At 33.1% G+C, this 25,137-nt stretch overlaps 1 protein-coding gene across 2 annotated transcripts in view; it reads right to left on the bottom strand.

The window, feature by feature from the left end:
- The window catches only part of Aqr (aquarius intron-binding spliceosomal factor), a 113,650-nt gene that overhangs the window by 14,429 nt on the left and 74,084 nt on the right, over window positions 1-25,137 (bottom strand). Inside the window, exons 21-31 of one of the 2 annotated variants that reach the window (XM_076850517.1) lie at window positions 22,276-22,419; window positions 21,249-21,318; window positions 20,184-20,294; window positions 17,881-17,990; window positions 15,345-15,480; window positions 13,302-13,511; window positions 11,124-11,261; window positions 8,742-8,813; window positions 7,516-7,703; window positions 6,734-6,905; window positions 3,831-4,001 (exon numbers count right to left, since the gene is read on the bottom strand). In XM_076850517.1, coding sequence (XP_076706632.1) covers window positions 3,831-4,001; window positions 6,734-6,905; window positions 7,516-7,703; window positions 8,742-8,813; window positions 11,124-11,261; window positions 13,302-13,511; window positions 15,345-15,480; window positions 17,881-17,990; window positions 20,184-20,294; window positions 21,249-21,318; window positions 22,276-22,419 — 1,522 coding nt within the window. Of the gene's footprint in view, window positions 1-3,830; window positions 4,002-6,733; window positions 6,906-7,515; window positions 7,704-8,741; window positions 8,814-10,345; window positions 10,436-11,123; window positions 11,262-13,301; window positions 13,512-15,344; window positions 15,481-17,880; window positions 17,991-20,183; window positions 20,295-21,248; window positions 21,319-22,275; window positions 22,420-25,137 lie in introns of those variants that run through there. The other variant, XM_076850518.1, reaches the window with a different exon arrangement.

Genomic DNA, 25,137 nt, shown 5'->3' on the forward strand with positions numbered 1-25,137 from the left:
ACTTAGACACCTGTCTTTATCTTTGCTAGTAATTATTTTTAGAATTCAATAGTCTCCTCCTATTAGACTGCCAAGCTTCATGAAAGCAGGCACTATGTTTGCCTTATTAACTGGTAGTGTCCAAGTTTAATGCTCAGAAATGTAACAGTATGCTTATTTATTAATCTGTATATTCCTAGTATTTGTCCACAGCATTCCTCCATGAAAGAAAACAAGAATAACAATAACAAATAATCTTTATCATACTTTTAGTTTAGTTTGAGAATATACCTACAAATAGGGAAGTTTGGAAAGGTTTAACATTTAGGCCCTTATTCCTTTTTTTCCAAATTAAAAAAAAAAAGTTCTGTTTATCCTCTAACAAACTGTAATTTATAATCCCTCTACATTTAGGAAATTACTGAAATACTTCTTTTTAATTTAACTTCACAGCTTATATATAAGAAAATGTGCTCATTTTAAGTATATAATTTGATTAATTTTGATGCTATTTTGAATAGAGCTGCTCTGAATATTCAAGTGCAAATATTTTTGTAGACACATAGTTTCCTTGTTCTTGGATAAATACCTAAGAGTGAACTTACTGGGCAATATAGTTAAGTATATACTTAAGCTTGACAAGAAACTGTCAAACTGTTTTTCAAAACTGCTATATCACCACTGTACATATATATTCACAGCAATGTTCCAGTTCATGAGTTCCAGATTGTTCCACATCCTTGTCAACACTTATTATACTGTCATTCTTTTTAATTTTACTTACTCTATTGGATACACAGTAGTATATTATTGTGTTTTAACTTACATTTCTGACAATTAATGATGGTAAAGAATTTTAGGGGTCTCACTGGCTACTTGTAGGCCTTCTAGTATCAGTTCAAATAATTTTCCCATTTTTGTATTATGTTGTGTAAGGATTTTTATAGAAGTTTATATATATTCTAGATACAAGCTCTCTGTTATAATGTGTGGTTTCACACTTGGAAATTCTGTTGCTTCCTGACCAGGTTAATAGCTTGTCTGAGCTGTGTTCACACACTAAGACTGGTTGGGCAAAAGGATGAAATGAACCTTGGTCCTTATTAACATCACTGAACCCGCCCTGCAGTCCAACCCCAGAACCACCCTACTTCCATCTTCTTGATTCTTATTTTGCTTAGCACAATATTCTTCAGCTCCATCAATTTACCAGCAAATGACATAATTTCATTCTTCTTTAAGGCTTAGTATTCCACTGTGTGTATATATATATATATATATACCACATTTTCTTTATCTATTGATCTGTTGAAGGGCATCTAAGTTGGTCCCACAGTTTAGCTAATGTGAACTGAGCTGCTATAGACATTGATGGGCCTGTGTTATTTTAATATGCTAATTTTAAGTCCTTTGGGTATTATGGCAGGAGTGGTAATAACTGGGTCAAAAATGGTGGTTCCTCTCTAAGTTTTCTGAGGAACCTTCATACTGCAAATTGGCTGTACCAATTTGCAGTCCCACCAGCAATGTATGAGTGTTCCTTTTTCCCTACATCATCACCAACACTTATTGTTGCCTGTATTCTTGATGACTGTCATTCTGACTGGAGTGAGATGAAATCTTAGAGTAGTTTTGATTTGCATTTCTCTAATTGCTAGAGATATTGAACATTTTTTTTCATATATTTGTTGATTGGTTATATTTCTTCTTCTGTGAAGTGTGTGTTCAGTTCCTTAGCCATTTATTGAATGGGTTATCTGGTTTTTTGGCGGTAAGTTTTTTGAGTTCTTTATATATCCTGGAGATTAATGCTGTATCTGAGGTGTGTATGGTAAGGATTTTCTCCCATTCTATAGGCTCTCTCTTCATGTTGTTGATTGTTTTCTTTGCTGAGAAGAAGCTCTTCAGTTTCAATCCATCCCTATTGATTATTGATTTTACTTCTGCACTTTAGGCGTCTTGTTAAGGAAGTCAGATCCTAGGCCAACATGATAAAGATTTGGGCCTACTTTTTCTCCAACGTTTGTTTTTTGTACCCTTGTCTTGTATGACATAACTGTATTTATGTGGGTTTGTTTCTGTGTCCTCTATTCTGTACCATTGGTTTACATGTTTATTTTGGTGCCAATACCATGCTATTTAGCTCTGTAGTTCAAGGTCTGATATTGTGATGCCTCCCGCTTCACTCTTCTTGCTAAGGATTGTTTTGTTTATTCTGGGTCTCTTATTTTTCCAAATGAACTTCACAATTGCTTTTTTTAGTTGCCTGAAGAATGTCATTGGGATTTTAATAAGAATTGCATTAAATCTGTATAACGCTTTTGGTAGTAAGGCCATTTTGACAATTTTGACAATATTAATTCTGTCTATCCAAGAACATGGGAGATCTTTCCATCTTCTCAGGTCTTCGTATTTCTAAACTCGCTATACTTCAAAGTGATCAATTTTTCTTTTTCACTCTCTATATTCCTTTTACAGTACTCTGTAGTATATTCTTTTGTATTGCTATTGATTTTGTTTTTAATTCCTCTGGTTTTATTTTCTTATACCTTACATTTAATTTCTTCCTGAATTATTGGATTTCTTTATTTTGTAGCCTTTCTTTATGGGATGGTTACTCAATAAGTACTTTAAAATTCATGTCTTTTTATCCAGATAGGTTCTCACTATTACCCAGGCTGACCTCAAATGCCTGGACTCAAATGAGCCTACTGGCTCAGCTTCCCAAGTAGCTGTGATACAGGTGTGCACTACTGCTCCCAGCCTATTTTGTCTAGGTTTTAATATTCCTTTACTCATTTTTTCCCTATACAAATTGAGCTTGTGCTACTTCCTCTCACAATTCATCACTGAATAAGTGGGTTTCTTAAATTAGCTAAGGGTGAGCAAGGGGCTGTTTTCTAAAGGATGGATAATTTTCACACACACAAAAAAAGGCCTTCTTTTCCCAGCTACAGCAGAGAGTCTACATTCTGTAAATATAGCTCACCTGCAGGTTTCTTTGAACCAATCCCACATCTGCATTTGAAAAGCAAGAGTGTGACTTAATCCTTAAAAGTATGCTTCTCATCTTCAGAATGTTTTTGCTGGCACTTGAATAATAGTCCACAGAATTCTTTTCCTCCTATATTTTCTTCCTGATCTTAGCCAAGCCACCTGATCTGTGTAATCTCACTAAAAATGAAATTTGTCCCCTCTTCCTCCCATTTTCCTGTTATTTTGGATGATTTCCAAGAAAAGGTTAAATAGCTTTTACATAGCCATGTTTCTTACCACAGTCATAACAATCAGTAATGTTACATTTATATTTTATTATTCTAATTTACTCAATCCTTCATTAATAAAATCAATCATATTTACTTTTGATATTGTTTATCATTTTTCATTACATTAAAAATTTGTAAAAAATCCTTAGGCTTGAATGTACTTTACAAACTTCCTTTATCCTCCAAGACAACCCTTAGCCCCCTATGTACACACTAAAAAGGTGCTGAAATTACCTCATTGCAAGACAAAAAAATGCTTCAGTTCATATTTCTGTAATAGTACTTAAATTACAATGAAATTTTGTTATCTATAATTTTACCAATTAAATGTTTTAGAAACATATCTGATTAATATCAACAAAAATCTCAATCTAGTAGTTGAGATATAAGTTCACAGCAAAGCAGTAAAACTGTCAGAATTGCCACAAAATTATTTATAATTCCTATTATTTCATTTTCTCACATATCTTAATAGAAGACAGAAAAGAGGCAAGGTGGAGCAGTATAAGTAATTCATAATAAATATAAGTCACTCCATCTTGCCAAGATGATGAATAACAGAACATACTATGGTCATAAAATTACCTTATTTGGCCTTCCAATCAATGGATTATTCCCACATCGTCTATTGATGATGTCACGAATAAGATGCTTTTGGCCATTATAAGTTGTTAGAATACTGATCCTGTCCGCAGGGTAACCAAGTAAGCACATATACATAAAAAGTGCTACTACATATTCTGCCTCTCCAAGATTCTGTAATGCAAACACAATCAGATTGTCCATTTATTTCTTTTTGTTTCGATTTTATAGAGAAAATGGCTTATCTAGTAGCCTCAAGAAAAGTGAAGCAAATAACCTAGACAAGTGAACACTTTGGTAAAATTGAGGGATAATTTTATTCTAGGTTAATACTGATAAAAATATTGATATTTAGAACATATGTATTATAATACATGGCATAGTCATAACACAAAAGTCACCAACTTGAAGGCCTGATATTCTTGGTACCACAACAATCACACTGTTATACAATGTACTGAAATTGTAGTTATAAAAAGAAATTTTAATATAAAGTAACAAAGTAACTTATCCAGGAATATAGTACAAATCCAGTCTAACTTCAAGGTGAAGAATCATACAAAAAGCTATTTAGTCCAGTTTAATAGACTAAATTCAAAGTACTAGAAGAGAGAAGAAAGCAAAATGAGAACACAACATGAACATTAAGAAACAAAGAAGATGGATTTTAGGCAAAGGCAATGGGAAAATTACTGGAAGACCTTCAGAATATCATTTATATTCTGGTTCTTGGTGACACACAGCCTGAGTTATCTCTTTCATTTAAATTTTCTAGTCCTTTGGAAGATGGGAGAGAAAAGCAGCCGCATGACAGTATAAAATCTTTCCATTTTCCATACTGGTAGCAAAATACATTTATCTAAGTATCAGTTCTAATATAGATACAGGAACAAATTGGTAATCATGGAAATGACCATAGTAAAAGTTTGGGCTAAAATTCAGTTTACAGGATTTGAGTATCTTTGGCAAGATACATGTGGAGAGTTCTCAATAAAAAGAGTCCATTTCTTTATTCATGTAAAAAATAAGCACTGCTCAACTTGGTACCCTGCCCAAAGATCAGAAATAAAGTATTAACAATAAAACAATTTGAATTATATTTTAACAAACACTTTAGGACTTGGGAAAAATAAATTAAGACCCCTTCAAAATAGTAACTTTTATTCATTTGTCCATCCTTTCCCTTTTAGATACAACTATTTCAATATATTGCTTAAATGCAAAGTGTTCTTATTTGAGGGGATAATGTTTTCAATTGTTCAGAAATATATTTAAAAGTAAAATATAAGTCATCATTTTAAAATACATTTATTTCTTGAAATACTGAAAACGCATCTAGAATTAGAACTAATCAATAAGAGAACCAAACAGGATGATAATGTTCCCGGTCAATACTACAGTGTAGCTTAGGTAACAAAACTGACTCAAATGGGAAATTCCAAAAACCATTACATAATAAAAATATCAATTAGAATACTGACAGAATCCTTAATCATCTTCAAAGGTGGCTAATTATGAAACATTACCAATTTTACTTAGGTTCTAATATTTTTTAAAGTTATCACTTAAAGGTCACATGTGTTCCCAGACTATAAGTATACATATAGAGTAACCTAGTTTAATACAAGCAAATATTTGGTGGGATAAAAGAATTTTCATGAGTTACATCCATATTTTTTATGTATGTATGTATCTATCTATATATGTATATATATGTACAGATACAGATATATACACATTTAAGTCAATAATACATGATGCATTTTCATATATAACTCAAGGTATCTAATTTATATAGTAATACATAATGAATATATTGCTGTTAGGAAAAAGAAAAAAGAAAAATTTAAAATAATCCCTCAGAGATTGTTATTTTTTGGTACATATGCTGTCAGATCTTTTTTGTATAGATTATCTGTACATATTTCTATATATATGTTGCTGTTTCATTTTAAAAATCAAGTGAGACACTACAGATATGCTTAGCAATTTACATTTTTAATTTGATACAGCATAAATATTTTTCCTGTCAATAAACAAATTTATAATGTTATTATTTTAGTGGCTATTCAGTATTTCTAATGGATATGTAATAATTTAATCCATACTAGTAGATATTTGAACTGTTTCTCACTTCCAAAATACTTAGCAGTGATGAATATTTTAGTATGTAAATCTTTGCAAAGCTGTTCAAATATCTGCTTAGGATAAATTTCTATAAGTGAGAATCTAACATCTGTTTACAAACTGTTTTTCTACTAGCATTGTTTGAGAATTCCCCCAAAACAACTTCAACACTGAGTACTGCCTGATCCAGTGACTGATAATTGCTATAAACCTATTAACTTTTTGTGATATGAATATTCTTATTATTGTATTTTCTGTTAGGGGATTAATTTTTAAAAACTGACCAAGTTATACATATGCAGAATTCAACCTATTATTTGCAAATGTTAAATTTTCTCTTAAATCAATCAATATCTTTCTTTTGTAATTTTTGCTTTGGTTAAGAAGCTTAGAAAGCTCTTTCTTACATTATATATTAATATTAACTTTTAGTAGTTTCTAGTATGTTGGATGTACCTTTAATTCATCTGAAAATGAATGGCTTTTGTGTTATAAGGTAGGGCTCTAAACTTCCCTTTTTTCAATGGCTAGCCAAATGGTTCAGCATCACTCAATTAGGTAGTATTTCAACCAGGCAAATGCAAAATAAACTTAAAAGTGTCACATCTTGGGCTGGGGGTGTGGCTCAGTGGTAGAGCGCTTGCCTAGCACGCCAAGGCCCTGGGTTCGATACTCAGCACCACATAAAAATAAGTAAATAAAATAGAGGTATTGTGTCCAACTACAACTAATAAATAAATAAATAAATATATATTTTAAAGTATCACATCTTTTCTTACCTGATAAAAGTAAGGATTAGGTTCTGATTCTCCTACTCCCTGAAAATCTTCAACATTAATGAGCTGGAAGTCATACAGTAAGCCAGCATTTGCTGTGCTGAACTCTGGCAAGAGCTGCACATGGGGTAAGTTTCCTAGATTCTTGTATCGCCAGTTGTAGAGGTTGCACAAGCTTTTCAAAGAGAAATCCCGCCCCCCCCCAAACAGGAAAGATTAGCAACATGAAATCCCTTCAACACACATAGAAGATTTATAAGGAGCTGTGCTTTAATTTTCATGTTACTCGTTTTTTCTCACCTTTTTAGCAATAATTGCTTTTCATTCTTAGTCTCTTCAAGTAACAGTCAAGAGACTGAAAACATTACAAAAATGGTAGCTCTATTGCACTCTCTGAGGTAATTGCTATCGTTATGCCATCAATTAAAAAATCAGGGAAGAACCTGTATATGAAGTGAGAATTGTATTCTACTCTTGTATACTTTTGCTTTAGGTTTCAAAATTATATTAACTCTATCTCTGGGGGACATGAAGAAGGGAAAAGGAACAAGTGAAGTCTTTAGATTATAACACACTTAAGTTAATCTCAATATAATGAAGACAATAACTTATTTGGTCAATTCACAGCTTTTGTGAAAAGGCAACAAAGGTGCTTTCACATTTGCAATTGGCAAGTTCCTGGATAATAGGAAAGCTAAAATCTTTTATAAGAGATGTTTACAAATACTTGGATAATGGAGCTGATGTCTTGCAGAGAGATGTTTTTTTCTCCCTGTCACCTTTACCTTGCTCTGGCTCTCCCTTGAGCATCGAGGTCCACAGTAGGAACACCAACACGGACAAAGCGAGTAAACAGAGACTGCTCCATGTTTGAATACTTCTGAAAGGCCATGTTCTTAATTACTGGAGGTAACTGGTGATGATCACCAATCATGATCCATCGTTTCAGTCGGCTAAACCCATCCTGAGGATTCTAGAAATTAAAGGTAGAAAAATAGTAAAATACTACACTTAGTGCATTAGCTGGTCTCTAAATTATCGTGCAAAAGACTTTTCTTCATTAAATGGCATTATTAACTTAAATTATTGGCCTGTACTAGATAGATCCACACAGAGAAGAGTCTGGCAAATTTGTAGAATAACATACGAATCAGGTATGGGTGCCATTGCTCTTGGCTGACAGTGGGCAAAGGGAGCTGGAAGAATTGAGGAAGCAATGGAATTACCCTACCTTAACAGTTAGGGTAATCTAAAAAAGTCTTCAAGGCTTAGGTCAACCTTTGGAAGAGTTACAGAAAAAAAGAGAAGCCCCGAGGAGAAATGGAGAAATGTCAAAGTAAACACCTTGTTTTACAACTGTGCAAAGCACTGCCTTGAACTCAACATGATAAAAACTGTACCTTGTCTAATTTCTTCCACTACTACTATAATTTCCTACCTTAGATGCCCCCTTATTCCTTGAAACATACACTGTTGAATAAAACACATTCCAAGCTCCAGATAGCTTGGCTTATAAAAATTTTTGTAACTCAATTAAAAATATAACTACTCTAAACTACCCAGAGAATTCCACATTGTTTTTAATGTTTCAATAGTAAATAATATTGTACAGTAAGAAAATTCTTGAAATACCACCATTTCCCTCAAAAACACAGCCATAAAATAAACCAATGTACTCAGTGAACATCAGAAACAATTCCAGACAGAACAATTCCAACAAAAGATATGAAAAATATAACTCATCTTCCCCTCAAAATGCATAACAATTCCTTAATTAAAATTACTGTCTTTTCAAAGCTACTATGTAGATATAAACCATGAATTTTTAGACTAGTATTCCCAAAAGCAAAACAAATTACTAAATGGCCTATAAATAGATTAAAGGAAACTTGCAAACTTAAAATAGAATGGCAAACAAAATGAAGTTAAAGAGAATAGAAAATTGTGAAAACAAGTACCTCTAAACTATACAGCTTTTAGATGTTGTCCCCAAGAATTCTTAATTTCTTACCTGTAGGAGAAGAGGTATAAAAGTTTCTATCTCCAGAATTTGAGCAGCCTCTTCCATTAAAATGTTGTCATACTAAAAAAGGAAAAGAAAAATTTGTTGAAAAAATAGCTCAAAAGCCAAACAACTACCACCATAACCACAGCAATCACCAAAAACATAAGAATTTCAGATCACATCTCAAACCTCAGGAAAGACCCCCTCTTCCCAAATATATTTACATTGAGGAGATCTTGTACATCACTTCCTGGATTGCAGTATCTATTTAGTTCAGTTTAGTTCTTCACATTCTACACAAGCAAGAATTGATTTACAATATGTATGATGTCATTCCTATTGATATTCTTACCCTAGATAGTATTTTGGGGTAATTTTTCCCCCCTTATGAATCCTACACTGATCATAACAATCCATTTCTGTTTCAAACCTAGGCATTCCATCTGCCACCAAAGTGTGTCAATTTAACTTTCAAAACTCCCTCTAAAAGCTATTTTACTTTCCTCTATTTCTACCAAAACTACCACTATAGTCCAGGCCACCACATTTGTCCTTTCCCTTCCTGTCTTGCTTCCCTTAAGCCACTAACAAACAGTCATAGGATCATATCCCCTTTTGGTTTCAAATCTTTCACATTGTGTCAAGGGAAAAAAAAAAAAGCCTTATGGCTAACGCAAGGGAGTAGAGGGCTGCCTGTTTTATGTTAAACAGATCTACAAAGGTTTTTAAACTCTGAAGTTTGAAAAAATATATCCAGCATTAAAAATATTTTTAAAAATCTATCATCACTCATGCTAAACATCTTTAGATATATAAGTATACAACAGAATTAATGAAAATTTGATATGCAACAATATTTTTGGAAATTTGTGAAAAACTGCATCAAAGAATAAAATGCTAGTTATGGTTGCATAATTTCCCCTTGTTATTTTAATGTCAAATTCAAATTATGTTTTATATGTCAGTCTCAAGAACAAAATATTCAGGTGAAAACTTCTCACTAATAACTTGCAAAAGGGTAACTTCACACCCCTGGGGTAAGTTCACACTACTTTTTAATAAATTGTCATATTTGTCCTACCTTGCACTGAAGAACCTCTCCTCCAGATAACAACAATTCTATCACCTTGAATTTATTTAGCACTATCTTTCAATGAGATCATATATCTTAAAATCGTCCCTTTCATAAACAAATGAACGACTAACTTTGGTTCAAACCAGTACACGAACCTATTTTCAACAGATAAACAAATTATAGGAAAGTTAAATGATTTGTATTAAATTGGCGTTTAGGTAAATATCACTATCAAAGTCATAAAGAGTCTGCAAATTCAAATTTTTGGCTCCATCATTACACTGTACTTCAATTCAGTCATAGGTTAACAAGCTATCATGCTGTCCTTTTGTCTTTGTCACATAATAATTTTTAATATTTTATTTTACAGTCTATTATAAGAGTATTCCCTATCCTCTTATGGAAAGCTTTTTATTTATGGAATGAACAAATAACTGGATTAGATATATATTCAGTATTTGAATAATGTAAGTATATAAATGTGTTGCAACTAACAAACACTATAACATGTTACTTACAGCTTTTAGTTCTGTTTGGAGATTTTTCAAAAGTAAGGTCTTAGGGTTGGGGTTGTGGCTCAACGGTAGAGCACTTGCCTACCAAGTGTGAGGCCCTGGGTTGAATCCTCAGCACCACATAAAAATAAATAAAATAAAGGTATTGTGTCCAACTACAACTAAAACATAAACATTTCTTTCTTTTTTTAAATTTATTAGTTACACACGACAGTACAATGATCTTGATATATCATAATTTGAATCAGATAGGATATAATAATAATAAAAAAAACATAAATATAATAAAACATAAATATTTCAAAAAAATTAAAAATAAAAAAATCTTGCCAGGCAATGTGGTGCAGGCCTTTAAATCCAGCAGCTTAGGAGGCTGAGTTAGGAAGATCACAAGTTCAAAGCCAGCCTAAGCAACTTAGTGAGGCCCTAGCTCTAAATAAAACATAAAATGGGCTGAGGATATGCCAGTGGTTAAGTGCCCCTGGGTGTTCAATCCCCAGTACAAAAAAACAAAAACAAAACAAACTTTTAATAAGTATGAGAATCTGGTTAAGCAACCACATGATTACGCTAATTAGTACACAAAATACTAATAACCAGACTTAGAAAAATTAGATTTAAGTTCACTAATCATATAAACATGGGATAGTATCATTCACATTAAAAGAGACATTTTAAAGAAACTATAAATGAGAACTTTCATAGACGTGAGCCAATATCCAAGGGAAAAAAGTAAAAAACCAAAAAAACTAACAATTGAGTAGATGATGAAGTAAGGAACTAAATGTAAATGTTTACCTTGAAACCTAACTTTACCAAGTCATGTCGTTTTAAGGCAGCATGAGTACAGGTCATAGCAATGATTTTGGCTTCCTTTACTAACAGGTATTTAGATCGGTCCAGTCCACTGCGGAGCAGTTCAGAGGCTCTGAATTCCTACAAGAGTGAGAATGAGTGAAAGATTACTTTAGGGTAACAAACAGTCTATGCATAAAACTAAAGAATCCAGTCAATCAGACGATTCTTGAGAAATTAATATGAATATCTCATAAACTAAGACTAATAAATCATAATTCTGTTTCTTATTATGTACCAATTGAGTTCAAATAATAGCTAACTATCAAGCTACAACTGGACTGATTTATGTGTGTGTGTGCGTAAGGTAAAATATTTACAATATAAACAAGAAAACTGAATAAAATAACAATTATCATTGTACCTGCATTATTCAAGGTTCCTCTTATAAACAAACTACTTCAAGTATTTACAATGAAAGGAACTGAAGCAATAAACTTATTATACAGATGACAAATGAGATGAAAAGCCAACAAGGGAATAAAATAACCCAGAGACTGAGAAAAGCAAGAAGTCCCTGCCACTCCTAGACTAGGGAGGATAAAAGGTAAAAAAGTGGTGTGAGCAGAGCTCAGTGACTAGGGTCACAAAATAAGTGGGAATCACAATGGGCCAATCCAGCAGTCATGGAGGAGACGAAACACTAGGTAGAGGTAACTGAAGAAAAAAACACCTTGGCTTCTCCCTTTTCTAAACTCCTGCCCCATCTCTCAGGATGTGGCTAAACAGTCTTAAGTCAGTTGACATAGGCAGCTGGGACATGAAACCTACAAAGATCAGCCTGACCCTCAACCATGGTGGAGGTTGAAGACAGACAATAGAGGGTGCGAGGAGCAAACAGGCCCAGGCAGAGTACCCAATATCTAGTTACCCATACTTTACCAAACTGTTTTAATATTTTTACCTTGTTTCTTTAATAATTTAAACATTACTGATACAGGTAAGGTACCAGTCTCCCCACTCCTTCTTAAGGCAGCTACTGTTATGAATTGAGTATGTTCTTCCCTTTGACTTTGTGTTTACTGAATCATAAATAAAATAAAACATCACTTTGCAGGTTTAAAAATTTTATTTATTAACATTTTTTTAAGAGAGAGAGAGAGAAAATTTTTTAATATTTATTTTTTAGTTTTCAATGGACACAACATCTTTATTTTATTTTTATGTGGTGCTGAGGATTGAACCCAGTGCCCCGCGCATACCAGGTGAACGTGCTACCGCTTGAGCCACATCCCCAGCCCAACATATTTTATATAATTACTGTCTTTTTCCAATGATGTTGCTATAGGAAAACATCCCAGGGGACCCTGGGTTCTAGATGTACTCTTCTCTGTTTCTTCTGAGTATTGATGATTCTTTTTTTTTTTTTTTTTTTTTTAAGAGAGAGAGGGAGAGAGGGAAAGAGGGAAAGAGGGAGAGAGGGAGGGAGGGAGGGAGGGAGGGAGGGAGGGAGAGAGAGAGAGAGAGAGAATTCCAATATTTATTTTTTAGTTTTCGGCAGACACAACATCTTTGTTTGTATGTGGTGCTGAGGATCGAACCCGGGCTGCACGCATGCCAGGCGAGCGCGCTACCGCTTGAGCCACATCCCCAGCCCCATGATGATTCTTATTTCATTTTAATACCATGATAAATTGTCCCAGCTAACACTGAAATCTCACTTTTTTGCCTACTGATCAAGAGGTATAAGAAACTAAGAATGGCCATGTGGCAGTCTCAAATTCTCAAAGAACTATTACTGGAGTTGGGGGTGTAGCTCAACTGCTTGCCTTGAATGTGTGAAGCCCCTGGGTTCAATCTCCAACACCAAAATGGGGGTGGGGTGGGGTGGGGTTTGGGGATGTGTGTGTGTGTGGAGGGATGTGAGGGTATTCGTGAAAGCATTTCTTTCTTAAGAACTAATATCTTTATACCAAAAAAACCACAATAATAAGGATACAATTCATCTTAATTTTTGCTTATTTATTGAACAAAACTATAAATGTATTTTTAATAATTTTACTTAAAAGTAACAACCTAACTTGTAACATTTGAATATTCTGCATTTATTTCATTAAACAAAAACACTAAACAAAATTAAGAATCTTTAAAGGAAAATTAAAAGCACATGGGAATTCTTACCTCAAGCTGAGTAAAGATTTTCTTAATATGTCTGAAACATCCTTCAGCAATTTCCATGTCTTCTTCATAAGATCTGCCTTTAAAAATGGGTTGAGGAGCATTTGCAAAATATTCATGGAAAGGGAAGAAAGTGGAGATTTCCATAACATCTGGTAATGTACTACCTTTATTTTTCACTTTACTGATATATTCTTCCCAACGAGACATTACCTGTAGGAAAAAGGACTTGAGGTTTATTTTGCCAGGAATATGTTTTAAATGATAAAACTAAAAATAAATCTTGTAAAAATAAGATCTGCTAGGGTAAAGGGAATAAATGCAGTCTTTGGCCCAATATAACTATTTCTCCTCCAAGTCACTGATAGATTACTCTTCTTTCAAAAAAAGTAACCTTAGAATTTGAGAAGATAAAAAGGATCTTTAATAAAAAATGTAGAAACCAGAAAGAAACTCAAAGTCATTTCAGGACTTGAGGACAGGAGAAGAAGGGAGGGCAGGTATACTCTTCTCTTAAACGTTTATATTTTTCCCCCAAATCTCTTTAGAACATTTATAAAGAACTTCTGATTGAGTATATATTTGAAAGCACACCTTATGACTTATGTGATAACAGTTCAATTACATCCTTGTACAATGTCAGCTATGCACCTACCAGCCAGTTTCTACTTAACTTCAATTTTTATAATTCTCCTAGGTCTGTTATGATTTTAGTGTTTCTGAAAGTGTATTCCTTATGCAGAATATCTGAGGAGCTAAAAACAAACAAACAAACAAACAAAAAAAACCCCCACAATTCCCACCCCTACTGAATGCTTTTAGGATAGGGCTTAGAAATTGACCTTGTGAAAAGCTTTCCTGATATAATTCTTTTATGCTGCAAACTGATGATCTACACTGTGAAACTTCAAATTCACCTTTTCAAAATTTATACATTATTTCTATTTTTTAAAAAATACTTATTCTTCAGTTTTAGGTGGACACAATATATTTATTTTTTACTTTTATTAGTGCTGAGGATCGAACCCAGTGCCTCACGCATGCTAGGCGAGCGCTCTACCACTGAGCCACAACCCCAGCCCCCATTATTTCTATTTTTAAAAGTAGTTTTTACTGAGAGACCAGTGATGTTTTTCCTGTCAAACAGGCATTTAAGCATGATCTTTTTTCCATTCTTCAAAATTCTAAACAGTCTAAGTCTAACGTAGACCTCTTTGCAAGACAGTGCATGTTTTCCTTGCTTTTCAAGAAACCATGAAATCTGCTCATTTTGAATGCATCAACTAGCTTGTCCATCTCCTCAGAATGAGCATGAGCCCATTCTTTCATATTTCAATATTATTATTTGTATCTAAAATGTATTAGTATAAAGAGAATAAATTACATATAAAATATTCATTATTAGATTATCAATGCATTTAGAATTATTAGCAACCCAATTAATAAAATTTATTTTTATTTATCTTATTTGGCTATTTCTCACTGGTTTTCATACTCAAAAAATATTAATCTTGATAAAAGTAATAGCATGCCACTAAACTGAAGTCAACAGAAATTTTAATTTACAGTCCCATTGTGTAATTAGTTCTAAGACATAATTTATTTTGGGAGATTTGAAAGAAAAATGTTTTCCTTCATTAGTTGATTAATGAGATAATAAAATTATAGAACTGTACTTTGTTACCACTGGGAGGCTAGAAAATGTAGTTACATTTCTATAGTAATAAGAGGGGGAAAAGGGAGGGAGGAGAGAGAGAGGCGTGAAACTTTGTAAAGGCAAGAAAGAAAAAAATTTAAAGCTTGCCAACACTGGCCTTCCACTGAATGAGTCATCAACTAAAGTTATTTAGCAAAGAAAAACTGAAAATAATAAAAAAAAATACAAATACTTAACATTTATAAATATAGCTCTGGCAGTACCACATATTTTAATCTACTCAAGAAAAACAAAATAAGCGTTCAAGAAGAATATTAGGGACCCATTCCAATTTTCAACTGGGGACCATATTATAATTAATTATAATTTAAAAACCTTTAACATATTACCTGATATAAGAAGAAATAACCTGCGGTTTCACAAGTATATGAGGCATCTCCTGGAACGCCCAGACTCTTCTGTAGCCGTTTGACTTCTTCTAAAAGTTCTATTCTTCGAGCCAAGACATAATTAACTCTTCCATACCTAAAAATTTCAATTAGGTAAAAAGGCAAAACTCTGTAATGAAGAGACTTGGAAGGAAACTGTCAGAGAAATTAAAGAAAATAATAATAGAACTATAAACAGACAAAGAGAAAAAACAGTAGAAAACAACATATATTTAGGTGGTAGCTATTTAGGTGGTAGATGACCTCATACCAAAAGCTACTTAAAGTACACCTAGGTCCAGTGTGATCTGGGTTTGTGTGGTGGGTAAATCAATTAGTTCAGCTATCTCTCCCTTGCCCCAAATAAAATTTCAACAAGGAAGGGAGTACAGAGCATTCTGGTGCTAGACCACTAACAGTTTACAGATTAATGGCTTTGAATGGCACTGTTTTGCATTATCATGTTGGAAGATTAGATTACTTCCAAAAGCTTTAAGAAGTAATTAGAAAATATATTTGATCATCTACATATCCTAACATATAGCTTGGTACCCAAACCTATCATCTTCCTAAATATTTGCTGAATTAATAAGAAAATAGATGTTTGGGGAGTATTCTGTCCAAAGAGAGTTAAGAAACAAAGTAGTGGAACCAAAATTAGACCTCAAAGTTGATATATACTCTTTCCATAATGACAAAGTATCTCCTGTTAACTCTTCAATGCTTAAAACAAGACTGAAACAGTCTAATCATTGTTATTCACATATTTAAAGAACAGGCAAAGGAAGAAGTCATATTCCTAAATGCTCCATAATTCAGAAATTCATCTTTGAGGCAGCCAGGAATGATGAAGAGTAGAAAAGAGATATAAGACACGGTCTATGATTTGAAGAATTTTTCCACTTAGAAGGATAGAAACAACGTGAGAGGCAACTTTTTCTGTTTGCTTATCTATAGTTTAAATTTTTTTCTACAATAAACACCTTGGTAATGAGAAAAAAATTAGGAGTATTTAGATCTAATAATAAAATCCTAACTCTTGTGATATAACATTAAACTTAAAAAAGCAATACACAGCCGGGCGAGGTGGCACATGCCTGTAATCCCAGCTGCTCGGGAGGCTGAGACAGGAGGATCAGAGTTCAAAGCCAGCCCAGCAAAAGTAGGGCAATAAGCAACTCAGTGAGACCTTGTCTCTAAATAAAATACAAAATAGGGCTGGGGAAGTGGCTCAGTAGTTGAGTGCCCCTGGGTTTAATCACCAGTGCCAAAAAAACCACCCCAAACCAATATACAGTGAAACTCTTTGTACTATCTGCACAATTATTCTATAAGTAAAAAAGAGACTACAAATTGTTTTTTTAAAAAAGAAAAATATAAAACTTCAAATAGCCTGATTATTAAGAAAAGATTAATAGAAAGTTATTTTGAGAGAGTATAATTATGAATGGTAACTGCCCCTATACTACTTTACCAGTTTTTAAATATTTTTTCTTTAGAAAAAATGATATTACTTTTTTTGTAGAACGATCATTTTTCTTTTTAATTATGACAAAGAGAAATAAAATATGCTCAAATGTATAAGTACACACATGCTAATAAGGCACAGAGCTTAGCTTGTGCTTCTTCATGTTCATTGAACTCAATTATTAGATCTTAAAGTCTAATCCACTTTCTTAAGTTAGCTTTAACATGAGAAAATACTATGGAAAACTTCAGGAAATATCAGCAGTACAGCTGATGATTTATGTCATATTGTACTGTTACACACTTGACTTTTTATGAGCTAAATATTTGGTGATCTCTGTAATATTAAGAACTCAGAACAGACATGAAGCATTAATTTAGTACTCTTTTAATGTGTATGATCAATAGCCAACATATTAAATATGTTCAGCTATTATTATCTGAAATTGTGCTTTAAACATGAATTTAAGTATAAATGAAATGAGTCATAAATAATAACATATAAATGAGTTATAACTTTGAAGAAAAACATGAAAATGAAGAAAAACATGGAAATAGAAATTTAATCTAAAAAATTTTAGTCAACTTAAAGTATATAATATTAATCATAAAGTACAGCTAAACTGGCAATTAGCCCCAAACTTACACTATCACTAAACTATTAATTTACATTTCTCTAAAAAAATCAACCTCTTAATTGGTACCTAAAAAAAATGCAAATTAAATGTCAAGATGAAATATGAAAAAAGAATCATCTAGAGTTGAAGAGTTTTAAACTGGCTACATTAAAAATTATTTCAATAAATAGAAAACAAATGGCAATTCACAATTTTATAATGAACACGATAATCCTCTTCACAGAAATCACTGTATACATGGAAACATGGCATAAACAATATATAGTCTAAGTGGGTTATACTAAAAATTTCAGAATTACATTTGATCATTTGTGGCTCTTTGCTCTTGGTGTGTCTTTAATAAAGGAGGAGAAAAAGGTACAGTGTTTCAAAATTCACCACCTTGTGCTTACCTGCTGAAATCTTTCTCTGTCTCCAGCTCTTCTTCTCCATGACCAAGACGTAGCAGGTGGCGCTCATCAATGTCTAACGCCATGATTTTCTCAAACAACTGGTTCAGGGCCTGGAGAATAAAGCAAAAAAGATGATGGTCAGTTTCAAAGACTCAGTAGGTATCTTTAAAAATAACAGAAACTAACATTTAGAATGACAGAGTATTGCTCAATAAGAATCACAATCTAAACAGAAGGAAAAAGGTCTTATACTAGGTCATTTATAATTAAAACAAAATAATACTTTTATTGATTTCTGATATTGCCATATATGTACACTTGGCCAAATGAATAACTGGAAACAATAAAAACCATCCACCCATGAAAACTGAGCTTCTAATTTCTGAAAAGAGAAAGGCATTGGTTCAGTAGTGCTATTTCCTCCAAGTTGTAATAAGTCCTAAAATAATTCACCATACTGAGTTTCATTTCACTCACAGCATTTACAAGGCTGCAGAGAATCAAAAAAGTTTTCACAGCTGGAAAAGGACAGTGAGAAGGCAGTGTGTATAGGTAGAATACACACTACAATAGAGAAAAGTAAAATGAATCATTCAAATCTTAAGCTGAAAGTCTTAATTTCTCTATACAATAAGCAGAGTGCTCATTTATCATAAACTATTCTGATGAAAGCCATTTAGAAGTCACTTCTTTCTAGCTGTGAAATATTCATATTTAGAAGTTCTTCAAATCCTAATATTCATTATCTAAACCTTTGTAGTTATAAAGTTTTGCAGAAAGGCAAAAGTTTCACAGACTGGAAAAATACACTAATAAAGACATCATTTAAAAATTGGCCCCATTCAAACATCTCTCCTTTATCACAAATCCAACTCCAACTACTACCCCATCAAGTCAACATCTAGTCTTGTAAACATCCAAGTTCCATAATTTAAATACAGATATCCTTTACTATCAATATTCTAGTGAGTTCAGAAACTGAAGAGATAAGCAAATTTTCAGAAAAATTTCCCACTACCCTAATTTTTGATACTCAACTATTCAAAACTGAGGACCACAGAAAACTTCAGAATACATGGCATTACTTGCTTCCCTTAGTCAGGAATCACACAGATTTAGAGTGAAAAAAAAAAATCATGATCTCAAAAAAACGATTCCATTGAGAATCAGAAGGATATTGAAGAAACTACTTGAGTTACACATGCAAATGAAGACCTAACCCCCCAAAAAAGTTAATTCAAGGAAAAATAATCAATAGAGGCCCTTAGAAAACAATGAATTCTTTGGGTATTTTTGCAAATTAACCTTCTCTATGATTGTGCTATATGTCAATCATAAATAAAGGACATTGTAGAAAGTCATATCAAGGTAGGGCAAAATAGTAAAAAATACTATGCTAAAAACTTATGACTTTGTTCATTCTAAGAATTCAGATAAGTATAATTATTACAGACTAAAATTTTATTAAGTGGAAGAAAGTACTTTCCATAATTTTTCTGTTTCCTTTATCAAGATGTAGTCCAAATCAATTCCCCAAGACAACTCCCCTGCATAAATTCACCATATTGTACAACAAGCCAACAGTACTCATAGACTTTGAAAACACTACATATAAAAACATGGGTGAATGAACTGGAGAGCATTGTTAAAAATAAATAAATCAAACTGTAGATTAAATGAACAGATTGACATTCCCCAAACTCTGAACTTCTTTGTAGATCAAATCTTCTGAAGATGGCCAAATGAAGTCACCACTAAGTATTTTTGAAGGATTAGAGGACCATGTAAAATCAGTATATTTTAGAATATTCTCAGAATTGCCTATCTATATTTTGCTCCAGAGTTAATAAGTATAATTTATTCTTACTCTTTTCTGACTGCTTCAGAAGGACCAGGAGCGCACACACGGCTTCAATGTAATAAGGATATTAACATGTACACTTCACAAAGATTTTAAATTCAATTTAGCATTAATATATTGTAGGCCTTGGGCTGGGGTTGTGGCTCAGGGGTAGAGTGCTTGTCTGGCATGTGTGAGTCACTGGGTTTGATCCTCAGCACCACATAAAAATACATAAATAAAATAAAGGTATTGTGTTCACCTACAATTAAAAAAAATATTAAGAAAAAATATATTGTAGATCTTAATCTTTTAGAAATACTCATTCTTCTAAATGAAGAAAAATACTACTGGTAAGGGTTAGGAACTGAAGAGATAAATAAATTCAGTCAAAGAAGTAAAAGCAGTAATGTGCACATGCATACATACAAATGCGCACACACATATACTTGCACACGCTTACCTGATTGGAATGAGTAACAATTAGAGTTCTCTGCTCTGGGAAATTGTGGTAGATGTTGGATATGATCTGTACTGCCACATCTGTTTTTCCTGTACCAGGTGGGCCCACAACCTTGGAGAAGGGAAGAAGATGAATACATAATATATATCAAATACTAAATTATCACATTACCATACACTAGAACTGAATGATTAAATAACAAATTAAAAATTCATTGGATGGATTCAATATCATAATAGGGCAGAGATGAAGAGTCAATAAACCTGAAGACAAAAAATAGGTGGTTTATAAGTGATGAAAAAGAAATATCACATGAACACTAATCAAAAGAAAGATGCATGATCATATTATCACCAGAAAAAGTGGACTTTAGAGCAAAGATAATTGCCAGTGATAGAGACATTACATAATAATACAAGGGTCAATTCACCAAGATGACATAACAGCCTTGAGGTATGTTCCCATCTACAAAGCTTCAAAATACATTAGGCAAAAATTAACAGAAATGAAAGGAGAAACAGATTCACAATTATAGTTGAAGATGTCAATATTCTTCTCCCAGTAATCAACAGAAATTACTGTTTCAATAGACAAAAAATCAGTAAGGATAGAAAAGAACTTAAAAAAAAAAAAAAGCAACCCAAAGGGATCTAACTGACATTTACAGTTAGATCTAAATGACATTTACAGTTCACACCACCTCCTAAATAACAGAATATACATTCATTTCAAGTACATAGGAATAGTCACCAAGACAGATCATATCCTAGGCCAGAGACGAATCTTAATAAATTAAAAAAGTAAAAACACTTGGGCTGGGGTTGGGATTGTGGCTCAGAGGTAGAGTGTTCGCCTCCCACGTGCGAGACCCTGGGTTCCATCCTCAGCACCACATACAAAAATAAGTGAAATAAAGGTGTTGTATCCAATTACAAAAAAAAACAAAAAACAAAAAACCTTGAAACCACATGAAGAATACATTAAAAATTTGTGCTCACAAAAAAAAAAAAAAAAAAAACCTGGTCTAAATTCAGATAACAACATACGTAATAGTAATTCTCTTACCATAGTGAGCCCAGGCTGCATTCCAGCACGGATAGCCTCTATCTGTGTATGAGTGAACTGAATAGTATTACTGTAAATAAAAGGGTCAATAAAAAGTTGGTTAGAAATAGAGATAGATAATATTTAGTATATATTTGGAAAAACAAGGACCAAAAGTCTATTCTGTATTTGCCTTTGTTCTGTCAATCTCTTTACATTTACATAGTCCACCTCCAAGTAAAAGAATAAAATATTTTGAGGGGGTACCTAGGATTGAACTCGGGGGCACTCACTTGACCACTAAGCCATATCCCCAGCCCTATTTTGTATTTTATTTAGAGTCAGGGTCTCACTGAGTTGTTTAGAACCTCGCCATTGCTGAGGCTGGCTTTGATCCTCCTGTCTCAGCCTCCCTCGCTGTTGGGATTACAGGCATGTAATTACTTTTTGATACATTTAGCCCATTTCAGACCTGTTTTGTCCTGCAAAAGTTGCTGTTCCCTAATATCATGCCACTTTTTAGTTACGGGACACTTGCACTAGGGCTATTGCTCTAAGTAACACAGGGTCATGAAATAAGAACTCTACTCAAATTAAGGTAACTCTGTGTAGTAGCATTTGTTTCTCAGAGTACCTGAACATGTTCCTTTCTGAAATATTATTATAGAGTAGCCTAAAACGTCTGAGCTATTCAGTTGGTTAACAAAATAAAAGGAAAGAGGGTCCAGAAACTAAAGTATCTTAAGGTTTTAAAAGTATAAGAAAGCCAAGTCTAGTGGTGCCTGCCTGTGAGGCCAGCAACTCAGGAGGCTGAGGCAGGAGGATTGGAAGTTTGGGGCCAATGTTGGCAATTTAGTGAGATCCTGTCTCAAAGTAAAAAAAATAAAAAGGGCTTGGAAGTTAGTTCAGTGGTAGAACATCTCTGGCCTTAATCCCCAGTAATGTGAAAACTGAATGAATGAACGAATGAATGAATTAAGTTAAAATAAAAACAGTAACCCAACTGAAACAGTGAATTTACAATACTTAGAATAAGTAGTAAAATTACCGTTTGGGTTGGTTATAAGGATAAGGTCCCCTATTAGGAATAACATGAGGTTCAACAATTAAGGTTTTTGCCTCTTCAGTGTCTTCATCTTCATCTGCATCTTTCCTTTTCTTCCCCTTTCCACTTCTTACTGGAAAAGTTATCCTACAAGACCAAAACCTTTGTTCAATTTACAATTAAAAAGGATTTATTAAGTACCTATCTTGTGCATGACTTATATGGAGAATAATCAGATGAGTAAAAAACATTTTTGGCTTAAGGGAGCTTATTATTTGTATATATAAGCTGAACAAACGTAAATTCATAAGCATTAAAATGCAATGTTAAAAAATAAGTCTTCAGATTAGGAAAAAGTCATCCAATTTTGAGAGATCAAAGAAACAGAAAATATTTATGCCATATGCACTATAAGAGCTTTATTTGTGTCCTTCACTGAATCAGAAAAGACAATAAGGGACAGGAAGCAGTTGAGTCTCAAAGAATTTAGATATCTGAAAATGGAAAGGGAAGATACTACTGGAAGAAAGAAGTAACAGCAGAGGTCAAGTACAAGCAGCCTAATTTTGCTGGAATGTGGGGTGAAACAGAGAAAAGTAAAGGACAGATATGCATCTTTAGCCTAGTTATGACCCTTCTAGAACATCTAGCTTTTTAGGCAGAGGTTCTTAGCCTGGGTGTGAAGGTGACTCTCCATAGGGAGGAAAGTCCAATGAACTTCTTAAAATTAAACTAAAAAAATGAATTATCTACATGCAATTTTTTCAATCTTTCTTCAAAACCTTAAAAAATAGGCAGTACCAGAAACTGCTAAGAATTAGTAGGAAGCTAAGGGGGTCAGCCTTATTTGTTAAGCAAAAGGAGCACTCATTTTTCTTAGTTAGGGAGTGAGTGGCTCTAGTAGTGAGGCATTTAATAATTCAAGTGGAGAGAGAGAGGTAGGAAAGGCACCACCACCACCACAAGGACCGAGGGCCTAGAGATGTAGTAGTAAGAAATGACATTTGAAAAAACTATCCCTATAGCAGAAGCTACTCTATGGGTCAGGAATTATTAAAGTAAACATTTTAAAAAATAATGCTGAGATTTCAAGATGGTGACTGGAACAATAACTTTTGTCATTAACAGAATTAGGAAGTATGGCGATAGACAAGGTTTGGATGTTACAAAGGATATATTTTTAAATGTTTAATTATTATATTTTATTTAACATTCAACTGATAGCTGTGTATTATAATGTCCAACTAAGAAAGTAAGCCCAGGGCTGGGGTTGTGGTTCAGTGGTACAGCGCTTGTCTATCATGTGTGAGGCACTGGGTTCGATACTCAGCACCACATAAAAAAACAAATAAAATAAAGGTCTATCAACAACTGAAAAAATTATTAAAAACAAAAACAAAAAAAAAAAAAAAACAAGAAAGTAAGCAAACTCAGGAATACCACCCATACTATCTGAGTCCTTTGCCTCTAATCCATATGAAGAATTCAGGGATCAGCAACCAAGTGCTCTAGGTACTTCATTCTATTTTTCTACTCAAACTTTAAAACCAAAGCTAATTTAACATTTAATACAACTATTTTTTGAATACAGGTTGAGTATCTCTAATATGAAATGAAAAATCTGAAATGCTCCCAAATATGAAATTTTTTAAGCACTGAGATGACACTCAAAAAAGTTTCAAATTTTGTCTTTGCTAGCTACTCTTCTGACTGAGAACTGATATTCAAAATAGATGAAGAACTCAGAAGAACCTAACATCAAAAACACAAATTATCTAATTAATAAATGGGCAAACAAATTAAACAGATACTGGTCAAAAAAATTCAAATGGCCAACAAATACATGAAAAAATGTTCAACATCTTTAGCAACTGGGAAAAGTAAATAAAAAATACATTAAGATTTTATCTCACTCCAATTAGAATGACAGTCATCAAGAATACAAACAATAATATATGCTCAATAGGATGTGGAGAAAAAGAAACACTTTTATACAGTTGGTTGGAGTGTAAGTAAGTACAATCACTATGGAAATCAGTATGAAGGTTCCTCAAAAGACTAGAAATGGAACTACCATATGACCAACTATGTCACTCCTTGGTATTTATCCTAAAGAATCAAAGTCATCATACTATAGTGATAATATATACCCATGCAGAACAGTTCACAATAATCAAACTATGAAACCAGCCTAGGTATCTGTCAATAGATGAATAACGAAAATGTAGTATATACGCACAATGGAGTTTTATTGTCATAAAGAAAAACGAAATTATGTCATTTGCAGAAAAATGGATGGAACTTGAGATCATTAGGTTAAGTGAAATAAGCCAAACTCAGAGATCAAGGGTCATTATGTTTTTTTCTCATGTGAAAGCTAGAGAAGAAAAAGAAAAGAAAATTAGGGGCAAGGGTCTCATGAAAACCAAAGGGAGGAACAATAGAGTAGAGGAAAGAGATCAGGAAGAGAGAAAAGAGGAGGAAAAGGAAAAATAGTGGAGAATGATACTAGCCAAATTCTATTGTTATACTGTGTACACATATGAATGCATAAAACCCCTCCATTATCTACAACTATAATACACCAATAAAACATATGGAAAAAAAGTTCTGGATTTTGAAACATTTGACATTTTAGATTTTCAGATTAAGAATGCTCAACCAGTAAATCTATGAAAATATCCTGAAGTCTGAAAAACTCTGAATCTAAAACACTTCTGGTTCCAAGCATTTAAATAAATGATACTCAACCTGTATTTAAAATCTGTGAAAGCAAACAAGGGTAAAAGAAAAAAAGAATTTCCTAAAGTCCAAATAAAGTTCAACATCAGATGGCTATGTGTATTAATTAGAAAATATATCAGA

Source organism: Callospermophilus lateralis, chromosome 3 (assembly GCF_048772815.1).
Source record: "Callospermophilus lateralis isolate mCalLat2 chromosome 3, mCalLat2.hap1, whole genome shotgun sequence".
NCBI lineage: Eukaryota > Metazoa > Chordata > Mammalia > Rodentia > Sciuridae > Callospermophilus > Callospermophilus lateralis.